Consider the following 26,315-nt stretch of genomic DNA (forward strand, 5'->3'; position numbering starts at 1 on the left):
CGTGGCACGCTCCTGTTCGCGGCCGACTGTACGACTTCCGAAATGCTATGGTTTCAACTGGCCGAACTGCACCTGTGTCCATTCTTTGGTCTGCTACAGTGCAAATTCCTCTCTGCGTCCTAAACTGTGAAAGCTTGCGCGATGTTAAATGCATTTTGACGCAGGAGATCACTGAAAGCCATGACGTCCACACAAAGGTGATGAGGATTAGTCTAATGGCACAATGCCATGATTTAATATGCATGTAATTAGTCATACATTGATGAAAGCGGTCAATACTGCATCATGATTAGGTCACGTAATTTCGAAGCCTGGCAGCATTCTGGCACGTAAACAGTGAAATGTTAAGCTGCATGCTTTCTGGGCTGTCCGATTTAAAAATTTTAAGTATACTCTGTCGTGCCAGCTTGATCATTTGACTTCACGGAGTGTGCTTATCTCGCACACTGCTCGTGTTCTTATAAATGTCTGTTTGCTCCTTTACCTTCTCCGAATTGTAATTCATGACCTTATTAATATTACCCCAATCACTAGAGCTAGATTTTGCAACCAAAATATTGATATTAAATGTATAAGTGTGTGCGTCTGGGGCAGCATTCGAAAATTAGCGTTATTTTTCTATACCTTTTTAAAGCAGGGCCCAATATTTATGTACTAATCGGCACAGTTGTATAACTAATACAGCAATAACTGATTTACTAATCTGAATAACTGAGTTGTGTACTCGTTCACTCAACAGAAGGGCAAATCAATTCATTCGCACATCCACCCTGCAGTCTGAAGCAGCAACCACAGTCTCGTCATTCGCTGGACACCAGGCCGAGCCTCAGTAGACATCCTAAAAAAATGGCCGCGATGTTGTGGCAGTGCAGACCGCCAAGAGAGAAAGAGAGAAACAACTTTATTGGCCCATAGTGAAATGGAGCGCGTTGAGCGCCTGATGGGGTGGCTCCGTTTTCAGTGATTCCACATGCTTCCAGGGCTGCCTGGCCCCTGTAAATCAGTCGGAGCTGGTCTTGCAGGGCGGGGCTGGATAGCATGATCTCCCATCGCTCGTAAAGGGTGGCGATAGTAGGGGGGTTAGTTATGGGTATAGGTGGTGGGTGATCTTTGGAAAAATTTAACTTTCCTATTTCGTGCCGAAGGGTGCGTAGTACATTGCAGTCAGGACATGTGTTCTTGTATCTTTCTCGGTATATTTTGTTATGGAGGCAAGGCTCGGGAAAGGATCCTGCCTGGATTTGCCTGTATATTGTTTGTTCGGCTCTGGCCAAGGAGTGGTGTGGGTGCGGGAATGTGTTTCTACCGTCCCTGTAATACTTGACTATATCTATGTAACTGGTGATCGGTTGCCATCCCCTTGCCTCTTCGGTGGCCCGGGAGTTAAGCGCTCGGGCCTGTTAATGAGCGTATTCGTTGCCCTCAACTGAGGAGTGGGCCGGGACCGAAACTAGTTCGATTGTTTGTTTAGGAGGCGTAGCTTTTCCGCCAACCACTCATCCAGTAACTGTAGGCTTAGCGCTGTGTAAAACGCGTTGAAAATTGCGGCGCTTATTTCCTGGTTCTCCAGGTGTTCATGGTATGTGCAGGAGAGGGGGCATACGTCACATTGTCCAGAAAGCGAAGTGGGGCATACAGTTTCCATGCGTCTGCTGCTGTGTTCATGTAAGTTTACATGCGACCAGGGGGATGGCTACATCAGTTGCAGCTCTTGTTCAAGGACCTATGGTATGGCAACGGCAAGCGCTGGGGCTGCTTATCTTTTCAACGCCGCTTAACTCGTGGGTCCCATTCGCAAGCGTGAGCCTTCCCGGCCGAGTAACTGCCGTCAGACAGTCCCGCCTGCACTAAAGCAGATGACCAACCCTTTCAGGACGCACCCGTCTTGGAGAAACCGCGGTGTGCTGTCAGCATATAGCGCATTCGACTGGAGTCTTCAACGCGACGAGCTTTCACTGCTCAAGGCCGAGTGACTCCGTGATATATAGCAGTGCAGATAATTTTCGTTGGCCGCAGCAAGATTTCCCGCAAGCGATTTCGCAAGGAGCGCCTCAGATAGCGACGAGGGGAAATACAGATTATTACGGTATTAAGTTCTACGCCTGCGCACCATTGAGAGTGTAAGAATATCGCGCGATCTCTCTCGCTATCTCGTCGCGCCCATTTAGCACAGCGCCCGTCTATCACCGTCCATCGATAAGAGTCCACTCCGCTAATTACGCATGGGGCGAGGCCAAGGACCTCACACTGAGCGCATAACTTTTGCTAGCTGTTTCTTTATGTGAGAGGCCAACTGCAGCGTTTTCTTACGGCGACAGCCATGAAGCACTCTTTCTCCAAATTTCGTGGCATCAGTCGCAGGTACCATCTGTCCAAGTACCCCACCTACACATTTTTTTAATGTGCTCTGCAATTATGAAGGTCGACCTTTGCTTTTGCTAAGTATGTCATTCGCCTACCCATACTTGCAGGTATTTTAACAAAAAAAAACGTAAACTGGAAGATGAAATGTTTATTATAATCTGAGTTCTCCTGTATGAACTGTTCACCACGCGTCTTAGATTTTCTTACAAAAAGAAAGCACGTCTACTCAGTTGTCGAAAGTCTCGTTGTGGTGATTACCTCAAAAATTGTGCTGCATCATTAATCAAGTAGTTTGACCATGAACCTGGACCTACAAGTGAAAAATATAATTGAAGCTACCTTTCGCAGCTCAGTGAAAACGCGAAGAGGAGAGAATAATTCTTTTCTCTCTCTCTCGCTTCTTTAGGATATTCCTTTACCTTTTCCTTGCATTTATTTATTTATATAGTTAGTTATTCCAGAAAAGAAAGCAGAAGTGTGCACCTTCTGATGGCAGTTGCCAGTTTGCCCTTTTCGTTTCTTCATTGCATATGTTTCTGTGTTATCCGAACTTAATAAAATAGCAACAGCAATATTATCCCTAATCCCCGTCCTTTGCTGCGCTCGGCGCCCACCGCGTACGCTTTCTGTTTATGCCTAGAAGTGTTTCCGTTCCACGTGCACGCGTTACAAGGAATAGCTGTAAACATCTTATGCTTTTGAAGGATACTTGAGATCTTCACTGATAGTCCTCCACCAGAAAGAAACAGGAAGGAGCGTGTCCGAGTGGCTTATACTTGCTCGAGGTACAGAGAATCAAGCTGGAGTTTGGCTTTTCTGCTGTTGCTTGGACGTTGACGGGCGCTATCTTTTGAGCTCGTAATCCCAAGATTAAGACACCTACATGGAAATTCTGATCCTATATTCAACTTAGCAGAGGTGCAGCTATGTCATTACGGGGTTTTATGAGAATTTCCACCCAATTCCATTAGGTATGTGATTGATTCTCCTCTTGTGTTGTCGCCAGCACCCTCCACCGCTGTTGTGCGACAGTAGCGCATCCCCACAATATGCTTTCTTTTTCTTCTTTCTTTCTTTTCTTTTTGTAGACTAGAAACAGCGCAAGAAAGGACAACGGACGGCGAAAGACACAACACGGGCGCTGACTCGCAACCGAAATTTTATTAGGAAAAAGCATCATGTGTATACAAAATAACAACACGCGTGCACTAGTCAATGAGAAAAGAAAGAAGGAACATAAATGTAGGGCACTAATCACCGATCGAGGTACAAAACCTCAGCGCCGTGCAAACTGAATGCCGTTCTACTTGCGCTTATATCCTTGTCGGCACTTGTCTGTATACGATATGCCTCAATGACCAGTCGCGCATGTTTACTGTTGCCGCGGGAAAAAAAAATTCTACAAATGCCTGCACCCACGCTGACCACATTGCGCTTGCAAGAAGCGCGAAGGGAGGTTTTCACTGAGCTATCTTCGATGCTCACTTAATCTTGTAATAACGCAACGCTGCCTTCGCCCAGTGTAAATCATTCTGCACGCGGTCTGGTACCGGCAGACTATGCTAACTGAACATGAAACAAACGGATTCCTGTCGTTTACCAAGCAAATTATTTTCTGGAACTGTTTCCAGAATTTCCTAGTGTTCTGTACAACAAGGGGCAGACGTGGCTTATACTTTCCTCTCCGAGACCTCGGGGAACAAAAAACGACGTCAATTCCGAACTTTTTTCCTACTTTCCTTAGGCCATGCAAAAAACCATTTACGTACGGTACCGCAGCAACGTTATCGTAATTCTTTTTTTTTTCTTGTTGCAAACAGCTGATGCTGCTTAGCTTCAGCCTTTTTTTTTGTTACTTTGCTACAAGCAAACAGTATCACATCATTTGTGTATCCGGCACCCTTAATTCGTGAAAGCTTGCTATTGAAGCTGTTCCCGATATTGTAGAAACCCGATTTCGTTAACGCTGAAGAAATACACGGAACAGCAATACCATTCTTTCGCCAGCTTTCAGTGGCCTGAAGAAAAATTCAAAATGAATTTAGAAGATTTTGGGTGGTACATCCAGCAAACATGTCAAGTATAAATTTAGGTTAAGGCATAAAAACAGAAATTCGTTGTTCTTTTGCGTTTCATACGTAAACGTCAAGACTAAGCCTATCTGCCTAAACATTTTGAGCATATCAGCTGTGATTCAATCAGGATAGAACTGTTAAATAAATACCAAATAATCACCAAATAACAAAAACAAAAGTCTGTACAACACCAGTTGTATTACAATCAACAGAACGCTCCAGTTGGTTAACAAAAACGTCACCGAGTTCTGGTGCCTCTCTCGGTCTTATGCAGACCCCCGACTTCTCGATATAAAGGTTACCCTCCCATCCTATAATAGTTGAAGTTAAACCTTCTAAAAGGACAATTAAATCCTTTAGAGATGTTTTGTAACTGTCAACAAATTTCTTTTCCTCGTTATCCTCGGTAATACCTTTCTTGGCAGTCTTCAAGACAGCTCAGAACCCGCAACAGCCTACTGGCTTCCGTATTTTCAAAAAGCCAACAATAACATCTGAGTTGGGTACCAAAAATGGATCTGCAATGTTCAGTTCTTAGATATGTTTGTACAAGACGCTTGAAAGAGCGCGATGCCAAATGGCTCGCTCCGTAACAATAGCATGGTATGGCCGGCTTCTGTGCATGTCTTAAAGGTAAAGAAAATATCAAGCTGATCTTTCGTTGACTTTTTGAATGCTGATAACACGCCTTGAAGATCCTGCAGACTGAATGCCTCCTATTTTGCGCCCACCGCGTCATGTTTCGCATGCTTAAAGCATCCTTGTCGTCCTAGTAACGGATAAAGTAATATATCAAGCAGGCAGCTTACCACAGGCTGGTGCAATTCGTCCTTATTAGACGAATATAATGGGAAAAGAAATAATGCACGTCAAGGTGGACAGATTTAATAAGGTTCCTTCTTCGCGCAGCACCGTACTCGAGGCCGTATTCGAGGCGCAGCACCGTATTCGAGCACCATTAACGAGGTGAAAAAAGTGGTGTCTTTTTTTTTTCTTTAAATCATACTACCACCCAATTCGTGTGTGGTAATCTGGCACAAACCCACAGTGGGTTTGTGCCAGATTACCACACACGAATTCTGTGAAGTCTGTGATGTAGAACTACCATAAACCCACAGTGGGTTTGTGCCGTTAAGTAGGGCATCATTATCATCATCAATTACCCAAATTTAAATTGCGTCACCAAACACTGATTTGCCTTAAAGATAGTCATATGCAATGCCCCCGATCGTTTCTGGGCCACAGTTACTGAGTCCATTTTCATCGCTATCTATGGTGTGCAAGGACAAAACGGTTTTCAGATCTCGCCGAATTTTCTACAGCCTAAAAGCAAATTGACTTTTGAATTTAATTTGTTTGTCCTCAAACGGCCCTCTTCTTAATCATTCATCAGCCATTCACAGTGGGTATATACCATAGTCTAAGGAAGGACCGTGGTGCCGGGTAAGCTGCAACTCACGCACCACCGTACAGTTTTGTTTGTGTCTCTGACTACCGTAACACATAAGGTTGTGACAACTATGACTCGCATATGTAAAACGCACGCACAAGAGCTCAAGCACGAGCGCTTTCGCATTGGCAACTGCACGCATTTCGCGATTTGGAAGAAAGTGTGGGAACTGTGTGGAAACACCTGCTCCAAAAACATCTCTAGCCCTCCATTTCAATGCGCGTTGTATCCCGCTGTGCAGGTGAGGGACTTAAAATCTCACAAGGAGTAGTAGTAAGCTTTAATTACAAAAGTGAGCCGACGATAGAATCGTCCGAGATAGTCGGCTTCTTTAGTCACACGAGCTGTTTTTTTTTTTTTTTTTGCTTGTGTCGACTGATAGGCACATGGTGACTTCCACTCCATTGGCCATTCCATTTCTATGTTCTAGACACGTGCACTTTTATAAAGCTGCGATTTTTCGCTCTTCGAGGCAGCAGCGGCTCTTGCAGCTGTTGTTTTTAGGGTATTTTTAGGTAACCTCGCTGTTTTTGCTATTGTCGCTCCTAATAAAGTTATCGCGCCATGTTGTACGTGTTTTAAAGTGACACCTGGTGTCTGTAGTTTACTTCTACGCATTTTACTTCGATAAATCCTAGTATTTGGCCGATGAAAAGTGACAAGAGCTTGACAATCACGCAACTGTTACCATTAATTTAGATAATAGAACGCCCGGTGCCTTGAAACGTCTTCATTCGCAATCTTTTAAAAGCTGCCGTGAAATTCTTTCTTTAGACCAGTTCTGACCACCTTCGATCTCCACTGCGCATGCCACTGCGTTTCTTCACAGCTTGTGCAGTCCTCCCGGTTAAATTCCAACGTATCGTGCTATAATATCGTAACGAACGTCTGCAGCATTCCTTACGTAAAGGGCTGCTATGTGCACGTGCGCTATCTTTCGGCGCGCTCTTCGCCTATCAGTTCACTGATTTTTCCCAGTGGAAAGATGACGCAGTAGCATGCCACCTCATTATTGAAGTGATGTGTTTGCGATAGGTCGGTTATGCAAGCAGTATGTCGCAAAACCTTCGCTTGTAGCTGACGACAATGGCTGTTCTAAGGCACCTTATCCTCTCTTATCTCTTCCTGGCGGGGCGTAGATGTAAGAAGTTTGTAAAGGCCCTTAGCCAGAAGCAAATTCACGGACGTGCAGTATCAGGGCGCTCGACAGAGACGGAAATTCCAGGGTACCAGCGCAATCAGCAGCAGGTAAGGGAGAGACGAACCTCTGGGGAGAACCAGAATTAGAACTACCATAATTCAGCAATGCTTCAGGCGGCTTTCAACAAATGAATGAGGACCTTAGCCTCGACAAAGTGTGAGAGTAGCTCGGGGGATAAATATGCAACAGACCAAGGTAATGTTGAATAATCTAGCAAAAAAGCAAGCATTCATGATTGGCAGCCAGCCCCTAGAATCTGTGCAAGAAAACGTTTACGTAGGCCAACTACTCATAGGAGACCCTGATCTTAAGAAGTAAATTTCCAAAATAATGAAATTGCGTTGGAGCGTATATAGTAGACATTGGCAGGTCATGATCAGCAGCTTACCACTGTCGCTTAGAAAAAAGTGTACAGTCACTGAATCCTACCGGTGCTAACATATGGGGCAGAAATTCGGAGTATAACAAATAAGTTTGAGAAGTTAACGACCATGCAATGGGTGATGGAATGAAAAAATGTTAGGTGCAACGTTAAGAGACCGGAGGACAGCAGTGTGGAGTAGAGGGAAAACCGGCGTAACCGATATTATAGTTGACATTAGGAGTGAAAGATTGAGCTGGACAGGCCATGTCATGCGTTGGGTACATAGCCGGTAGACCATTAAGGCCCGTTTATACAGTGAAACCTCGTTATAACGAACAGTTAAAAATTCGGAAATTAGTTCGCTATATCCATAATTCGTAATATAAAATTTCGTAAAGTATACATGCAACAGGAGCAAAATTCAATCAGAGAAGGCACAGCAACACGAGCGATGCTTACTTGGGTCACGTTCATTTATTTACGCACAAAAAACTGCGTTATCGCGGCCTGCTTCTTTGTGTTGATCGCATACCGTATCACGCCCTGTTCCACAGTTTGCAAACACTCAACAAGGGCAAACCCACTGCCCTCAATAGCACTGCACGTTGAATAATCTCGAGCATGGTCTTTAACGTCAGTGCCACTCTTTTTTTCACATTCATCGCCATCACAGCACTACACACACCCGCGCACCGCACTCGACACGACCACCGAAAGAGCCTCCACACAACGCTACGATGGCCACGCCACTGCTAACACTAAAACGCAAAAGCAACATTCGATCACGCCGCTGCTGAAGCGGCGCTGTCAGCGGTTGTGAGATGCGGACGATTTCTTTGGCTGTTAACTCTCGATGACGACGTGGCATCTGTGGAGCTGTCAGTGCCTGCGAGGTAGTCCTGAACGTTTGCTGCGCCGCACAACACAGCTGTAGTGCAACGAAGCCTGCCGCCTACTAGTAAAGGGAGGTAGGGCTTGGCGTCGCGAAGTTCGTTATATCCGTTTTATGCCAAACCGCGTTCGCTAAAGGAAGTTAAAAATACATGTGTTTGACAAAAATATTTCGGAAGAGTTCGATATATTCAATAATTCGTTATATGCGTGTTCGTTATATCGAGGTTTGACTGTAGTCCGACGTTATCGGCGCGCGGGCGAGCGTCGTTCGCGGTCAGTCACGCTACGTCGGTTGCGCTGCGCCAGCCGAGATGCCATCCCCTCTATAGACGAGGCAACCTAAAGTTTGCCCGCGCGGCACCAGCGCCGAATGCTCCCCTAGCGGACCGATGGAAGTTTGGAGGGTCGTCGCTGCGCTAGCGCGCGCCTGTGTTCTGTACGGCGGGAGCGCTCGTGCGCGTGGTTTTTGCGACGCCGAGTGCGACCTCATCAGCCAGGAAAGGCGGCACGCAATACTGATGTGTTGTTGATTGCCACATCAGCCTCGAAAACACGAAAGGTCCTACGCCGCCCGTGAAGTTCTACAGATTTCCTGGGAAGTGGTACGAGAAGGACAGACGACAAGCATAGATAACTGCAGTGCGCCGAGTCAAGTAAGTCTCATACTTTCGCATTCGCGTGTAATATCTTGAAAGCGGAATAGTCATATGCCTGTTTTTAGTGCACGGCCGTTTGTTTAGTCGTGTCGCGTTGTTGAATTGTTGTGGCATCCGCCGTTTGTTAGCGGTAAATGCAGGCGTGTTGCGCCGCTAAGCTCTACGACGCGTGCTCGATTCCCAGCCACGGCGGCCGCATTTCGATAGGGGCAAAATGCAAGAACACCCTTGTTACCGTGTGCTTTGATTTTTGTGCACGTTAAAGAACCCCCAGAGCTTAAAATTATTCCTGAGACTCCCCATTACAGCAGGCTTCATATTGATTTCGTGGTTTTGGCACGGTTTTGGCACTTGGAACCTCCGAATTTATTTGATTGCACTGTGCCTTCCCTCGCGATTGGCATGGACGAGCTCAAGAGAATTATTTCCTTTTTCCAAACGCTGCAACTTAAATTACTAGTTGTGCAGGTAACGAAAGGGGCCGCGCGCTACTTGTGTGTGGTATCAGACCGTATTTAATGCAAGCCGCGGTCGTCGCGTGCGTCGGGAAGCGGCAGATCGGAAAGCAGCCGCTCGAGACGTGCGCGTTATGTTTGTTGTTTTCCCATGCTTTCTAAGTATCTAAGTGTGCATGTATCGTAACTTGCAGTGGTAGCACTCTTGTAGAATAATATATGCACACAATCACAGGAACGTTACCTTTGCAAACATATTATTGGGAGTAATTTAATCCCCACAACAAATAGGCACACATACTGTTTCATTCATATGCGATGCAGATGGAAGCGGCGCCAAACAGACCAATGGCAATCACAACAGTCTTCTCAGCAGTCAGCACCACCGGGACATGTGCTTTCCTACTGCAGTGACGCAGCTCTTGAGCAGCGGCAAGACACGTGTGAAACAGACTCCAGAACAAGCCTTTGTGAAGTGACGGAACCGTCAAGAAGCAGCCCAATGGATCTGCAGTCATCGAGTAGTATGACAACAGAAGTTCCTGCTGCCAGTGTGACTTATGTTGTAATTGAAATAAATGTGGCTAAATTTCTGAACATAGTGCGTACCTCTAACTCGACGTCGTCTACGATCTTGTCGGACACCTGTGACACGCACTTGGCTTTCACTATCACATCACCGTCCACAATTGGTTCAACGCCGTACACGTTCGGAAGCAGACGCTCCCCTATCGTGAGGTTGCCGCCACGAAAAAAAGCTGTCGGCGTCGGCAGCCTTCTTGAAACCGCACGGCAATCTCTGCATGGCTGTTGCGCAAGCAGGCGATCTGCCGCCGTCGAAAACGGAGCGCCGTGAGCACGAGCAGCGAAGAAAAGCGCGGACAACACAATGTAAACAAAGCGGAGACTGCGCCACGGCGCGACCGCCCGGCTTGACGCTTCCACATTGGGGGCGCTGTCAAGAGGCGCAGTAGCGCCGCCTGGCCATGGTTTTCTTGTCTATACTTCAACGCGCGCGCCGTAGGCTGCTATCTTCGGAGCATGCGCAGAAGGTTCGCCAAGTCGCGCGCCGTCCGCAAAAGCCGTCTGCGGAGTTGTGTTGGCGCCTTTTTCTTCGCGCGCAATGCATTGTGGTGCGAGAGTTCCGCCGACTTCGACGTGCGAATGGCTCCGGAGCCAAATCGGCGCCGGGCCCGTCGGGGCGCGCTGGAAGCCGCCGGTTACGCTAGCTGCGCCGGTGCGCCCGACTATAGAGGTGTCGTTTTCGCCGACGTGACGTAGCGTGCGCGCGCGTGCGTTACGTCGGACTATAAACGGCCCTTTAGAGTTACAGAATGAGTGCCAAGGGAAGGAAAGCGCAGTGTAGGACACCAGAGGATTAGATAGCGTGATAACATGAGGAGATCTGCAGTCATGAGATGGCGGCACACCATACGGGTAATTGAAGATCGCTTGGAGACGCCTTCGTTCTTCAGTGGACACAAATAAGACCATGGTGATGATGACTATGACGCGCCGATAGTTACACGAGAGTTTGTACGGTGCAGAATTCAATGCCTTCAATGTGTAGGTCAAACGTGTGATTGGTTGCGCAGGATGGCACACGTGTGCATCACGCTCGACGCCAGTTGAGTACCGAGGCAAAAAAAAAATTTTCGGTGAGTAGCTATAAAATTTCTCGAAAACAATATCTGTGCATGAATGTCGTCGCCCGATGTGGTATATATATAAAAAGTTCATCTCGAAGCTGTTCGACTTGTTTACCATTTTCGCGATTAAGACAACGCAGAGGAAACAGCGCCGGTAAAGTTGAGGAGCGCATGAGTCTGTGTATGTCTTCCGTTCCATGTTCATTCGAGTCTGTTGCGAAATCCCAGAGGGACAACCCAAGTAAGTGCCGTCTCTTGACACAAAAAAAAAGGGGGGGGAGCACATATGCAGACTTCAACTCCTAGGAAAATCTTAAAATTGTAACAGCATGAAATACGCGTTGCACGCACAAGATAAGTGAGCTTAAATTGTCTCCCCCCCCCCTCCCCCTCACGCACAAGCGCACTCCTCTGTTCCTATTCCTTCCTGTGTCCTCTTTCGTCGTGGCGCTGTTTGGATTTTGTATTTACTAGCTCACGCCAACCCGATCATCTCGGAAAAACGCGAGCGCTACCTCACTTGTTGCAGCCTGTAGGCACAATATATCGAAAATACAAGTGTTGCGTGTACTGGTGTGTGCAACCGTCACCATGTGTCACCCAACCCGCATGCTGCGCGTGTTAGTCGAGCTACAGCGGCTCACAGCGACAACGTCTCGTACACAGAGAGGACGGGGTTCTAGTGAATGAATAAAAGGAAAATCCTTCCCACCATAGATGCCGTAGCTGTTTCACTCGCGGCGGACGCCTGAACTATTCTTTAGCTGAAGACGAGCCACTACGTAAAGTGTTCATTGGTGGTCTGTTTCCTGAGTGGCCAAACCCGCTCCTGCTTGCTTGACTTTGGAAGGGGCAAACAGTGCAAAAGAAAGAAAGAAAGAAAGAAAGAAAGAAAGAAAGAAAGAAAGAAAGAAAGAAAGAAAGAAAGAAAGAAAGAAAGAAAGAAAGAAAGAAAGAAAGAAAGAAAGAGACGAAGAATAACACAACACGCGTGCACCGTACTAAGTGTCGTCCATGTTGCTTGCGTTGGTGGCGAGTTCAACGCCACCAGTGGCATTTGTGACACCGGTTGGCTTCCCTTAATTAAGGGGTGGGGGTCAGGGCATGAACTGTTGTACACCAAGTGTTTGTGACGCGATGTTTGACTCTTCCGTGTGGTGAAGGGGCTGGCCCGACGTCGCGCCCTTTCGCTTAACCTCGGTGATCTGACGGCAGCCGGCTGGTTCACCCAATGTGCCTTCTGCAGAGAGCTTTAGTCAAGCCTGGCCCGTAGCCATTTGGGCCAGAACTGCATAGTCTCTACCTTTCTTTACGAGCAAAGCACACAACCACATGGGAACGTCGCTGTTCCGCTATATTCATTGTCCATTGATTCGTTTCCGCCAGCGCGAGCGCACGTGCTGAGAAGGTTGTCGGGGAAACCCCTGCAGCTCCTCCCTCTTCCGCTTTCTTTTTTTTAATCGACGCTCGCGCTCGTCGGGAGAGGCCTCGGGCCCACCAGCGTTGGCTGAACGAGTTGGATGTGGTGAAACCGGATCCCCCTCTCTCGAGTACCCTCGCTTCTCTTTTGTGCGTTACTTGGTTCCTGCACTCTGGCATCTAGATTAGGCGTGAAGGTCTCGCAGAAGCAGCCGTCTCGAGAGTGGGGGTTGAGCGACAGTTCCTTGTGTTGATTATTTTCTTGTTACTTGGCCATTCTCTAAGTGATTCCTATGTCAGCCTTCTCATCCCTTTCTCATATGAGCCCTCCCTCGTAATGTGCTGTTCGCATTGCGGGCCCTTTTAGTTTCTGCGTCGACGCTGCGCCGCTAGGGAGAAAGGAACGACGACGCTTTCAAACGAGGCCGTTCGCCGGGTAGCGAACAGTCGAGGCAGCCGCATCCAGGAAAGCGTCGTCTGACAGAGGACGCTGCCCGGTAGCTCCGAAACATGGCGTTGACACGTCGAACCCTGGTTACGGCGGTGCTGCTGGTCGTCCTCGCCTCGATGGCCGCACAGAGGTATGCTCTTGAATTTCATGATGTTCAGGGCGAAGCGATGCGTGAGGGCTGGAGCACAATGTGAAGGTTGGGGAAAACGATAGTGCTGCTGGCATCAAACTCGCTGCTTTGCATCAAACTACCTGGCATCAACTCCCTGCTTTTACGAAGGACGATGTTCTGATAGATACTCATTTCTGCAATTATTGTGCTCGTTCCTTAGTACAACGTTCGCAAGATAACCAAAACAGTTCCGCCGAATTGGTGATTTCCGTGAGTTGGTTATGCATAGCGAAGTCGTTTTTCCGCTAGAATATTTTTACGTGCACGCAGCGAAAAAATAAGAAAAACAGTTTATGTTCTCAAATTACATTTGGTCTGTACACATGAAGAAGAGAAGAAATGGAGTAACATTGCAATGTGTCTCAAGTAGCTCCACTTTAAAATAAGTTTCACAATTTCTTATCAGTGAAGTAACTGCTCTGAAGTGTTTATTGTGTTTGATCCGCAGTTAGTGACCCATAGTATCGTAGCGTTCGTCCTTGCTGTTTTGTCGACGTGTATTTCTTGTTGTATATGCCTCAGCTTTGGCCTACTACCTCGTGAGGTCCATTATGCTATCGTACCACGCTTGCACGTACCGACAATATATGTACCAGCCAGCTAAATTCACTGTATATTAAGTGTAGCGAAAAATTTACGACGCTGTAGCAGTGTTCTGAAATTTCATTTACGTCAAGTGATAGCCAAACTGACTGCATTGCCATATTAGTTTCGGATGGTGGTCAGTGTCATATTCGAATGATCTTGTTCGTAAACAGTATCCACATAAAAGTCCGATATGGGCTGTAATACGCCGGTTGTTTCATTTGTTCGTTTGGTAGCTTGGATCTAATGCGCTAGTGAACTTTACAAGTATGTATGGCAGTACTTTAGTGCGTTAAAGTGCAGTTATAACTTATAACCATGGTTTGGTCATTATAATCCGAAAACGCCCGTATTAAAGGCACATAACAGGGGCAGTACAGTGGTGTAACAAAATAGTATACAAGCCCCACTGCAACAAACACGCACATTACTAACAAGAACAAAGTGAACTACCAAATTTTGCCTGTTTTTGTTGGCACTTTGCGTATACCTCTTGGGTTATAAATGAATGCTAATACTTCACTGTGCTTTCCCAATCTAGCATAACACATTTCGTGGCTCTCTTCGCGCACGATTTGACGATAGAACCCACCGGCTTACTCCAAGAGCTGAATTGGACTCACTTTCAGTGTCCCTGATTCACATTTAAAGTTTGCTATGTTCAAGCGGGCTTCTGTCAATCCAACTCATCCCTGAAATGACAAACTTCAAGTAGTTGGTGAGGATTCCCGAGCTTAAAAGCAGGTTTTCAGCAAAGGAACACAAGACAAGTGAAAACGATGACACACAACACATTCTTTGCGGTCGTTTCTGTGTTTGTCACTAATGTGAGGCGCATCGCACTCGGTGCGCTACCAGATATTGTCCGTATTGAATCACGCATAACGTCGGACCTTGGTTTTGCCGTGCTTCGCGTCCTCTTACATGTACCTTCTCACCCTCGCACAAACGAAGCTGGGCGCAGAACGCTCAACGAGCTCCCAGCCCAGCGAGGCCCGCGCACAGTGGAGGTCCATCGTCCAACACCCGGTCGCATTCGCCGACTCGCGGTGGCTCTGGCGCTGCGGACGCCCGGACGGACCGTCGGAGGCGGCCCGACCGACCGCGCACTCCGGCCGGTTCGCCCAACGCCACCTACGACTACTTCATCCTCAGTCAGCAGTGGAGCCCTGGAATATGTGCCGCTGAACCACAAGTATGCAGAGTTTAAACGGATTTATTTCATCGCATTGGAGCGTACAAAACGTGAATGGGGGGCAAAGGATAGTGGGATGAAAGCTGCGTTACAGCAACTTGGCTAGCCCCACTACCCCGTTAAAGAAAAGTCACCAGAAAACAACGATGCGGCAATGTACACATAGCGCCCTCCTCAAAACACACATTGACAACTCTAACATATTCCATCAAATGCAAAGGATATGCATTCAACACAGCATTTGCAATATTCCATAGCTTGACAAGATACTCACATTTTCATCTGTCTAAATCTGTTCAGTGTGTTTGCGTGAGAATAGCAAAGCCATCTGAAAGCCGTAATTTCAAGGTCATTTCAATACAATCAAGATCGGCTCAATGAGGCTGACGTCAAGGCTAGTTGACAGTCCTAATTCTTCAAGCATTCTTTCTAACAGGGGACAGAGGAGGATGTGCATATACATGCCAGAATCGCAACTCGACATTGAAAATCAGAACTCAGAATTATTGTATCACTTTTGCATTTCTTTTTTCTTTTTGCTTATAGTAAATGTCGTCTAAGGGTCATTGTTTTCCTTCAGAACACTGACATTGTGAGATTTCATCAAAGATAAGGCCGCTTGCACAAATAAATTTTCAGTGGTCCTGAATTTTATTTACCATGTACAAGACTTGGAAAGGGGTGGGAGAAGTGGGACGATCAGTTGACCACAGTTACATTGGTATCTGCGAGAGAAAACTAAACGAGGTAATGCAACGAAGGGAACAAGGAAAGTCGATGAAGCTATGGCAGACAGCAACAATTATTTTTCAGGAACTCTTTCTTTCAATTAGTCGATATCTACTCAACTTTATTAACGGAAAGGTTCTATGCGCCTCTCCTATAGCCCTCTTGATCTACTTACTTCTGTCTGAGTTTGTTAAAATAAATTCTACGTTTATTTAATCTAACCCCTTTCAACATTCGACACGAAATCTGGAACGTTTGATCTAGATTCCCTCCTCGGCAACCGCTGCACCAGTTTTGATGAGGTTTGTTGCAATTAAAAGAAAATGTTAAAATGAATCAACTCGAGAAAATTTATTTTTATTTTGTACCATCAACTTTGCAGAAAGACGGCAAAATTTAGGAAAAAGGAGGAAACAAGTTTACAACTCAGTAATTAATCAATAAATGACTCGAAATTCTGTTTACTCCGCCTAATAACACATCTAATGCAAACAAAATTGATGTATTATACACTGTTCTGAAATATGCTGCTAATTCCTCAGAATGACTTTTTGCCGAACCCTTGTACATGTTCTAAAAATTTCACTTAATGTGTAAATTTACAAATTACATTTATCCGCACGAGCTGTTCTAACAGATGCAGCTTATAGAATTAAGATATCTGTTTGTGGTTCATAGTTACGGATTTGTAAACTTAGTGCTCAATTTCTTAAGTGAAAATTGATTTTTGTTAAAACGTTTGTGAGAAAGTTGAGGCACGAAATCAAAATTGTGTTTCTACAGTTGCTAGAATTCAATTTTATCTTTTGGTTCATGGGAAGCTTTTCCACAAAAGTTATTTATGCACATCGGAACAAGGAAATCGTTAGTCTCGGCTACCACTCACCAATTTTGATAAAGCGTGTTGCATTTAAACGAAAATATTAAAATCTTGGAACTGTAGAAAATGAACTATCGATTTGTGCTATAATTCGTTAAAGAAACATTATTGAAGATTGTTGTACTGCCGTACAAAATTGGTACATTATACGTCGCTTGGAAATGTACCCCTAATCTGTCAGGAAGGCTTTTGCAGAACCCTCGTAAACTTTGTAACACTTTCGCGTAAACTATAAATTCATAAATCATACTTGGCCAATTGAACTGCACTAACAGACACAGTTACCCGCCGCGGTTGCTCAGTGGCTATGGTGTTAGATTGCTGAGCACGAGGTCGTGGGATCGAATCCCGGCCACGGCGGCCGCATTTCGATGGGGGCGAAATGCGAAAACACCCGTGTACTTAGATTTAGGTCCACGTTAAAGAACCCCAGGTGGTCAAAATTTCCGGAGTCCCCCACTACGGCGTGCCTCATAATCAGAAAGTGGTTTTGGCAAGTAAAACCCCATATATTATTATTATTAACAGACACAGTTTAACTAATTGAGATATGTTTCTCATTTAGTGTTACTGGTCTGTAAAATGCATGCTTCTATTATTGGGAAACCTATCAATTTTTGGACAGACATCTCTGTGAAAATTTAGAGGTCCTAAATCAAATGTATTCTTCCCAAAGTTGCTACAATTTAACTTTCTCTTTCAAATGCCGCACATTTCCTTCAATTTAGTCCAGCAGCTCTCATAAAAGGATTTTTTTTCATTTTACTTGCATTTGAAAAGGAAAATCAGAACTGGTCCCAAGCTGAAACTTCTTAAAAGCTGAAGTAGAGCAGTGTTAATGTTTCTCAGGGACCTCTTCTTCTTCTACCTCTCCCCCACCCATTCCTCTCTGACATAGCTACACTGCTATCGTGTACCCCCTTATTCTGCTCGCTTATGGTTAACGAGTGTATTATTTCGAACCCCTGACCTAAATGTCTAGGTTATTTCGTACAGGAATATCCAGATGTCCTCCTCAAGGACGAAACTTGCCAAGGACGAAACTCCTCAAGGAAATGCTCGAGCTTGTCGATTTTTGCGCATACAACTATTGCTTTTTCTCTGGAAAATGTCGCCCAAGGTGCCATTGTTATGGCCTCACGAATAAAATGGTGCTTTCGAAGCATTCCTTAGTAATCGGGGAGATCCTTCCGGCGTAATAGCACTCAGATTAGTTTGTAGCTTCGCAACAATCTACCGCTTCACCTGACGTCGATAGTCACTATATATCGCACAAATCAGAAGAATTTTATCTCTCACTGCTACATTTTCACACAGAAGGTCTGTAAAAATTGCGAATGCGAAGGGAAGCCGAGTTTACTATCGAAAGCTTTTTTTGTCAAATACATCGGGGAGCATTCAAAACAAGCTAAAGTGCGATGGCGGCAGTCCGAGTTGTCACTGTATTGCCAGAAATGCGCATTTGTTTTGTGCAGTGCGTCTCGACCAGCAAGAAAAACTACTGGACCATCCACGGCCTTTGGTGAGTGGAACTTTTGCGCGGGAGACTGCGCAACCGCATTTCGCGTGAGTATGGGCGCGGTCTCACTTGACCCCAATAAGATCCCGCGACCCGGCTCTCCCATAATGTGTCGCGACAACAAGTTGCGACAGCCGGAAACTTCTACGCCCTTTGAAAGTGCTCACACGGCTGTTCCAATACGCCAGAGTTGTTCCGACGACGTGTATATCCCTTAACAGGGAGAGTTACGACACGCGGTGTTGTTGCAGATCATTGCACAAAGCTCAGAGTGCTATAGTGAAGGACGACAACGAGGAACTGAGCGGAGTGTGAACTCGTGCGACAGTGCGACGGGATGGGACCACCGGGACAGGAAGGAAACGTGACAAGAGATATATAAGCACGAGCTTTGAACAGTCTTCTTGTTCCTTGTGTTGTGGTTTTTCCGTCCGACTATTGCAGAACTGCATGAGCAAGTTCCCTGTCCCCGATATTCTGCTCAAATGTTGATACATTAAAGTTCTGGGAACTGTTACTGATTGTACATTTCAAAATTAAAGCGTAATATATACAATTTTGTGCCCTTATATGCCTGCTTATTTGCGTAATCTGGCTTGATGATATCGGCTTCGACGACGCGGTTATGTATTTGCGAGTTAATTCCGTTTAACAGGAACAGCGTACGTAAAAACTAAAGGTCAGCTACAATATACTTCCTTGCTTTTAAGTACGGACCATTCGTTCATCCTCTCATTCATTCATGTGCAGGCCATCCGGTGACAACACTTCGCCAAGCTTCTGCGTAGACGAACAGTTCAACGGCCGTGTCCTTGACGTGAGTGCGGTTGAAATCTTGGAAACGTGACGCTCGTTCCTTTCCTTTTATTTGCGAGCAAAACAAAATAGGAGACATGTACAAACCTAGGTGATTCTGAAAGTCACATTACAATATTTTCATAATATGGCGTAGTCTACGGTAACGTGTGTTTTGGGAACTTTTTTCTTTCCGAGAACAGTGGGAAGGGCGGGTAATGAGAAAACGGGAATTATTGCCTTGCTACAGCACATTCAGCAGAAGATATATATATATATATATATATATATATATATATATATATATCGTCTTTTTTCCATAATTTCCTTGCAGCCCATTAAGAGGGACCTCAACAAGTACTGGCCTTCACTGACCAGTGCCGAAGCACGATACTTCACGTTTTGGTGAGTCAGCTAGCCACCTTGTCCTCGTTCTACTGCGAATACACACTGCTTCTTTATGTCGCCTTTCGGGTAGCTTTAAAAACACAAATGTGCAATGAATCGTATGGAATATTCTACAAATCGTTTGAGAGAGCTCCGACGGTAGTACGAAGTCGTGCCAGACAGCTTTGAAACTTTTACGGGAATATACGGGTGTATTGCAGCGATAATATGGTTTGATTATCACTAGTTGAGTCCTTTTTTTCTCGCGCTAACGTTTAATTGTCCGTTTGCATTACATTTGTAGAGCTGCCAATGCTGGAGCACTCAGAAACTAGTCGATGTCCTTACAAAGTGCAATCCACCTTACTAAGCTTTGATACTCGAACGAGTATCAAAGACGTAGTATCAATGACACTAACCGATTCATTCGGTTAGTGTCATTGGTTAGTGTCATTCGGTTAGTGTCATTGCAGCACTTTTCAAGTCGAGATAGACATCAATGATAGCACAGTGTGTTCAACGAGAATGCGCTTCGGGTGTTCACATCTCACACGATAAGGAAACGGAGCAAAACATACTTTCACTTGAACTATATCGCTGCTTACCAACTTTAAGTCAACACACAAGTAGAACATTGCTGGCCATCGCAAAACCCTGCGCACTTTGGTTGGGCCCGTCATCGCATGACGTCGCCATTTGCGCCGATATACCGCACTGTGCTTACGTATGATCTGTACTCCATACTCGATGCTACGCGCACCCATGGCTGCTCACTGGTGAGCAAGCAAAACGTTGTCTTTTTTTTATTTTCCAGGCGCCACCAGTGGCAGAAGCACGGCACCTGCGCCGGCGACGTTCCCGCACTGAACGGCCTCTTCAACTTCTTCAACTCCACCCTCGCTGTCTACAAAAAGTACAACATATTCCAGTGAGTTGATGAAGCAGCAGCGGGTGGTGCGCCGCCGTTCTCGTCGGCCCATCTCTCTCTGCTGTACTTCGAGCTCCATTCGTTCACTTTTTCTGTAATCAATTTCTGTTCATTCGTTGTCATTTCGGGAACTATTCTTCCTTACTAAATTTAATTTGTAATTTCCCCGCCATTTGTTCGTGTTTGTCAAATTTCGTATCTTTGTCATATGTTTTTTTTTTCCTTCTTACTCTTTTCTCCTTTCGTTCTCTTACTGAAGAAAGCCGCTTTCGTTCTCTCTTTGGCAGACACTGCATTAGAATTGTTTTATTTGATGTTCCGCTGCCAATTCACTTAGTAAATGACGTTTAACTATCATTTTACTCATACACAGTGAGTTTAATGCCTTGAACGTCGTTCATCAACTTCAGCACTGAGTGATGTCACGAAAAACTATTTTAAAAATTTTTTACAGCTGCTCTCGCGTTGTGCGAGGTGTGGTTGAACTTGTAACCTAACTTTCACAATTCCTGTTGGTGATCTCTTCCCCTTGCCAATATCTGCACCGCCGTGTCAAGGTTTAAACCGTACATGCGAGTAAACCCTAATACCGGCACACTACCGCTGGCAGCCATGTGCATTACTTGGCTAACTTTCTTTTGATTTCACTTTCCTCCGTGAGCTTTCGCTAATTTGCCACTTTCTTTCTTGCGCAGATTTCTGTCGAACAGCCTTATTAGGCCCAGTGTCGTCAGAACGTACTCGGTGAGTGCAGGCGACTTCATTTACGCGTACTGCGAACTTACACCGAATTTCCTTATGACCGCGGAATTACGTGTGTTGTGTGTAGCAGACGAAGTGAAGTCGTGAAACGTGGTTTGCCGCTCATCTGGAAGATAATGAACAGGGTGTGAGCGCCGATCACGAAGAAAACCTAAAGCTAGCTTGGGAAACCTGTATTTCCTTAACTACAGTGTGGGTTTAATGTGGTTGAACTCCGGTATTTCGGTCTGCTCAAGCAATACATGACTTGCCTGCTTGCTCCTTATAACTAACACTGTTACGTGGGTCAGTTAGATTTGGAATTGTTAAACACGTAACCTGAGAAAAACCGAATGGGACATGAAAAACAGGCAAAGACAGCAAATGCTGGCGAATCCAATTCAGGTTCGTGTGTTTCTTATTACAAAACATTGTCCTGAAATGGGTCGCAGAAATCGTTACCATGGAAGTGCTTTTATTATATAAAGGAAGTTCAGAGAAAGAGAGAAAGATTATCGAAAGTAAAAGGTTCGGCTTAATTGACCTTAAAGGAACATTTAATAAAAATTTTAAGTTGATCCAGATTAAGGGCTTCTGTATTATCGAATTCGTCACTCGTAGCGAGAACGTACGTAGATATTGTAATGGGAAAATTTACGACAATTATACATTGTAGTAGCGCCGTGCATCTATTTTGGTTCCTCTCATGTGACGTCAGTACTGGCCGATTCAGAGAAAGGCAGAGAGAGATTTCACGTGGGGATAGCATCGACTCGTCCGTTTTAGCACAGACGATTCAAGTTGAAGAGCAGCAACGAAACCTTCGTTGTCAATTTCCTACACATCAAAGTCTTATATTGGCATTTAGAAAAGGATTATAGACTTCTACACGAATACTCTATGGATATAAATCAACTTATTATTTTCCTTTAGCGACCCTTTAAGCCTTCTGAAAAGGACCTCCGCATTTCGTTTAGTTTATTTTTGCAAGCAGTTCATCGGGGAATCTGATTTCCTATCCGCGTTCCTGGCAAGTCAACGTAATTAAATTCAACAAGCGCACGAGAAAGCTGGGCAGACAACTCGCATCGTGTTCAAAATTCGTAAAATAGTGCATGTTCGCTTCGAATAGACAACTTACTGTGAGGATCGTCACATTTTAATCCTAGATAAATGGAAGTCCATACGAAGTCCTGCTGGGACTCTGGAGAACGTATTGCAATCAGGGACACTCCCTCAATATCTGGGCCGGTTGACAGCGGCAGGTTCGCGCGGTGTAATGTTTACTTAACGCGAGGGAAATTTAAGAAAGTTATTCATGCATGAAGTTTCCGTGCATGCCTGCCTCACTTCAGAAAGCGCGTGTATTCAGTGCCACTTACTAACAGTGCTTCGCGACGACAGTCAGACATTGCAGACGTCCGTGGACTTGAGGCGACATGGTTTTCCAGATCGGTTTCTTGCATCAAAAAGTGTGCAAATTTTTGGTTTGGCGTACACGAGAGGTGTAAATTTGGTTTATTTTAGAAGTTTTGTTGGCTGGAAAAAACATTATCTGCTGCTATCGACAATTTTATGTAGTGTCATTAACATCCGTATTTGTAAATCGTTTGCAGGCCTCAGAAATCCGTAACGCCCTCTCGGACGACATTCGAGAGAAGGTCAACATCGTGTGCAGCCAAAGAGTTCCGGTGAGTTTTACCTTTAGCTTATTGACACCTATGTAGAATTATAATGTTACTGTCGCGTAGGCCACCCCATGGTCTACAAAAATTGTGAAAACATTGACCATTGCTTCTCTCGCTTGAGTCAGAAGCAGCATTAAGAGTAAAGCGAGCGCCTACTAGAAGCTGTATTTCTTAAATATCCCATACAAGCGAAAAGATATGGCTACGGCCAGGCGGCCTAGATATGCCTTTTCTAAATAAGTATCAGCACTGCACTCACATAGGCAAGACATGCCTCCTGTTCTAAGTGGAGGAGGTACCAAGTGAAATAACCTTCAAAGGAACCACAATACCAACTCAGGACGCGTAAAATTACAAAGTGAAGCAACGTTGAGTGCGCTAGATTTAGTGTAAGAGTACATGCTTCGCATCGACTACGCAACATTATGCAAGCCTACTAAGCTTCTAGCCGAAGTTCGCCCGAAGTTATTCCGGGAACGAACACATGTGAGCGGAAAATCCGGGCTTTTCAAAAATGCGCGAAGATGTCTATGGATGTTTCTCGCGGAAACAGGTCCTTGAGATGTATCTCCGACAATTATATTATTTAGAACATGCGAAGGCAAAGTGCCGCGTGCAATTAGAACACATTTAATTCGTTAGTCAAGGGTATGTTATTTTGGCCCAATGGTGAGAGTAGTGCGCAGACAACTTTAGTTTCTCATGTATTTATTTCTGGCCTTCCTTTGATATTTCTTTTTCTTGTTTGGTGCGTTTCTACTCGCAATGCTCTCAGTTGAGCCAGTTATAGTACCCATTTCATACACATCACGAGTATTCTTTTTATCTCGCGGGGGATATGTTTCATTCCCGTTTCATTGCACTGTACTGTACAGGTGCTAGCGGCAGCTTTACACGCTTAGCGTGAATGGATAGATTGAGTGCGTTACAAGCACAAATTTGTTTTCACAGTGTAGAAGATGCAAACGCTACAGACATATTAGGAAAAATGTAAGTACACTTGGACATGATGCGTTTAGGTCCACCTTGTAGCCACTCAAGCGCATTAGTGCAATATCATGAATTACGAGCTCTAACTTCATAAAATGTCACCTGCATGCCCAAATTTGTCTTTTACAGCTTATAAGAAACTTCAAAAAATATAGCGCTCAAAAGCAAGCCGTAAGTATAAATCCAAAGGATTTTGGTCTATTCAGATTGCTTCTCCCAGAAAGAAAAGATGGGAATTGGTAAAAGAATTCAGTTAGCAGGCAATCTAGCAGCCCCGAAGCCAAGGAAAACGTGGTTAAATTATGATGCTTATCGAATTGTTAGAAGGACGATATATGTTAAGTAAAGTGAAGGGTGCGAATAATTGATATGCGTTCATGCTTACGCATTTAGGTGTGTTACTCTAGATAACAAAGGGACTCACGGACACATGTAATTAGTACTCTGTGGTGGTGAGGAAACTTTAGTGCATTTGTTCGCCGGTATAGCGCACTTAACGCACACGCATGAAAGGCAGATTGGTACTTTTCTTACCTAGGAGAAACGCGTAAGTTCAACATGCAGCCGGCAGCTACTGAATCTGCATCTTCAAATAGCGGGTTGCGTGTGCGATTGTACATTATGAGCGTCAACAGCGCACCTGTGAATGGATTTGCCGAACGCGAATGCTAGCATCACATGAAATACGAAAAGCCGGTGCGTCAAGTAAGAAAAGAACGAGGAGGGAGCTAGCCAGAAAGAGGTGACCCAGCACGCGATCATGTAATGGCATTTCGTGACACGGCGATAAGGTCACGGGTGTCATGATACAGAATGCAACGAGCATCGAAGGCTAATAACAACAGAAAAGCGTTCATTGTCAGTTGAAAAAGCTTTTTTTTTAACGAACGCCATGCACTTTTCCATCATGAAACTATAGACCGGCTCGCAATGTTCGGCATTATGTTGAGATCAACGCGTGTTTGTCCGGGTAGCAAGGAGCAATTCCTATCCGCACTATTCTGTGAAACATATATAATTTCTATAGTGTCCTTGTCACAACGTCCCTGCACTGCTTCTGTCGCACTTCTGAAGCGTTTCTGCAGAAGGCTTCAGGATTGAAAGGTGTCCAATAGTGTTGACGTGGCTGCCCCTATTTCTTTATTTTTCAGAATAGGGACGCGCCTGTTCTGACCGAGATTCGCTTCTGCCTCAACAAGAACCTGGAGACGGTCAACTGCCAAGGAAAGAACGGCGGCTGCGGACGTCGGAACTACTACCTGCCGGCGCGGCCGTAGAACCTTTTCATCATCATCGGCGAAGACCAAAGACAAAGGCCACGAGACGAGAACGGACCGCTGTTTGCGGGAATAAGCCAACGCCTGTTACAAAGAACTGTTCTTGATGTCGCGAACATGGAGCGGCGCTCATGGCTCCCAGACGAATGAGCTGGCGACAGTAAGGGTTGAAATTTATGCCAGCGCTTAACTTAGCAAGGAATCATAATCGCTCTCCGGCGTCGATTAGAGCGACACCAATTATAATGGTTCCATTATACACACGCTCGTGAAGCAACCGATTTATGGACACTGTTTTCGTAAAATGGCTTTCAATTTTTGTTTTCATATCGCAGCCCTGTTTACCCTTTTTTCATTACCATTCTACCTCTGCCTGATCAATAAATCCTATTCCTATAATTTCTTACCTGTGGCAAGTACAATGTGGGCCTTACATAACGCACTACCTCAGTTCTTTCCGCTCAACGAACTTCATACGGCTCCCTGAAAGCATGCAGCACGCGGATTTATCTGCCGTATTTCCTCTATTCTATCGTCTTTAGGTTCAGTTTGTGTCTCCGCCCTCATGCATGCAGCAACCTTTATGATGCGAAACATGTTACCAGGGCAAATTCGATTATATAAGGTTTAGACACAGACGCCACGGATACCATTAGTTAATTTTGTGGTGCGAATTTCCTTCAGGCCATGCGTTGTTTGTCTGTGCGTTTGACCGGGGACGGGAAATGGAGGAGTCTGGGCAGGCGGCCTCCTGGTACAGAAAAATTTCGGGCAGAGGCACGGGCCCGGTGTGCCCCACGTACACTCCCCATGGCTATACGCCCCTTGTGAGTTCTATCACGGAACTGCTGGCGAAAACTTTTCGATGCAAGTTCATTCACTGCGAGCCACATCGCTCACTTGCTGTGGTTAGAGATGACATTCATTAATGGCATTAGCCGTAGAAGCAAAGCTCGTTCCAACTGCGATACTGTAACACCTGCACTTTCAACGTAAATTTCTACCAACGCACGCAGCATTTTTGTTTCACACAACTGGAAGTTGAGCAAATTGGTGGGGATTCATATTGCTGAAAGGCAGGCGAGTAAACGTGGGCACAGAAAACAGCAAACAGGGCAGGTATCTGAGTGGTCTTGTTCGATTCCTGATTTGTCTGCGCTTGCAGAGCTGCCGTGTGGTAGAATAGAATTTCCGCTTAAGCAGGCTCGCGCAGGACGCCATTTATTAGCAAATTCATTGGGCTGGTGCTTCCAGAAAAAGATATATATTTCGCGACAAGCTCGTGCACCTGTGGCCCGTTCCTTTGTGTTAGCGCAGTACTACGAAAAGAATTACTTTAGCAAAGGCAAACTTGGGCTATGAAAATTGACACCAGTCACGGTAAAATTTGTAGGTGAAAACGCATCATTTCGGCTTCCATTCGGGATACGCGAAGCAGGTTTCCCCTAAAG

At 45.3% G+C, this 26,315-nt stretch overlaps 1 protein-coding gene across 3 annotated transcripts; it reads left to right on the plus strand.

The window, feature by feature from the left end:
- The first annotated feature begins 7,040 nt into the window (after positions 1 to 7,040).
- On the plus strand, positions 7,041 to 25,270 carry LOC135904430 (ribonuclease Oy-like). Of its 3 annotated transcripts, none has more exons than XM_065435233.1 (12): positions 7,041 to 7,137; positions 12,895 to 13,108; positions 14,690 to 14,930; positions 18,015 to 18,061; positions 18,809 to 18,875; positions 19,188 to 19,258; positions 20,055 to 20,168; positions 20,864 to 20,912; positions 22,526 to 22,600; positions 23,549 to 23,587; positions 23,717 to 23,758; positions 24,739 to 25,270. In XM_065435233.1, exons 2-12 carry the CDS (start codon positions 13,038 to 13,040, stop codon positions 24,862 to 24,864), a joined length of 942 nt encoding a protein of 313 aa, XP_065291305.1. In that variant the 5' UTR covers positions 7,041 to 7,137; positions 12,895 to 13,037; the 3' UTR covers positions 24,865 to 25,270. The 3 variants fall into 3 exon arrangements, with proteins under 3 accessions (XP_065291305.1, XP_065291306.1, XP_065291307.1); XM_065435234.2 differs by lacking the exon at positions 7,041 to 7,137 and adding an exon at positions 11,103 to 11,117; XM_065435235.1 differs by lacking the exons at positions 7,041 to 7,137; positions 23,549 to 23,587; positions 23,717 to 23,758 and having other exon boundaries at positions 12,710 to 13,108.
- The last annotated feature ends 1,045 nt before the right edge of the window (positions 25,271 to 26,315 follow it).

This window comes from Dermacentor albipictus, chromosome 7 (assembly GCF_038994185.2).
Source record: "Dermacentor albipictus isolate Rhodes 1998 colony chromosome 7, USDA_Dalb.pri_finalv2, whole genome shotgun sequence".
Taxonomy (NCBI): Eukaryota; Metazoa; Arthropoda; class Arachnida; order Ixodida; family Ixodidae; genus Dermacentor; species Dermacentor albipictus.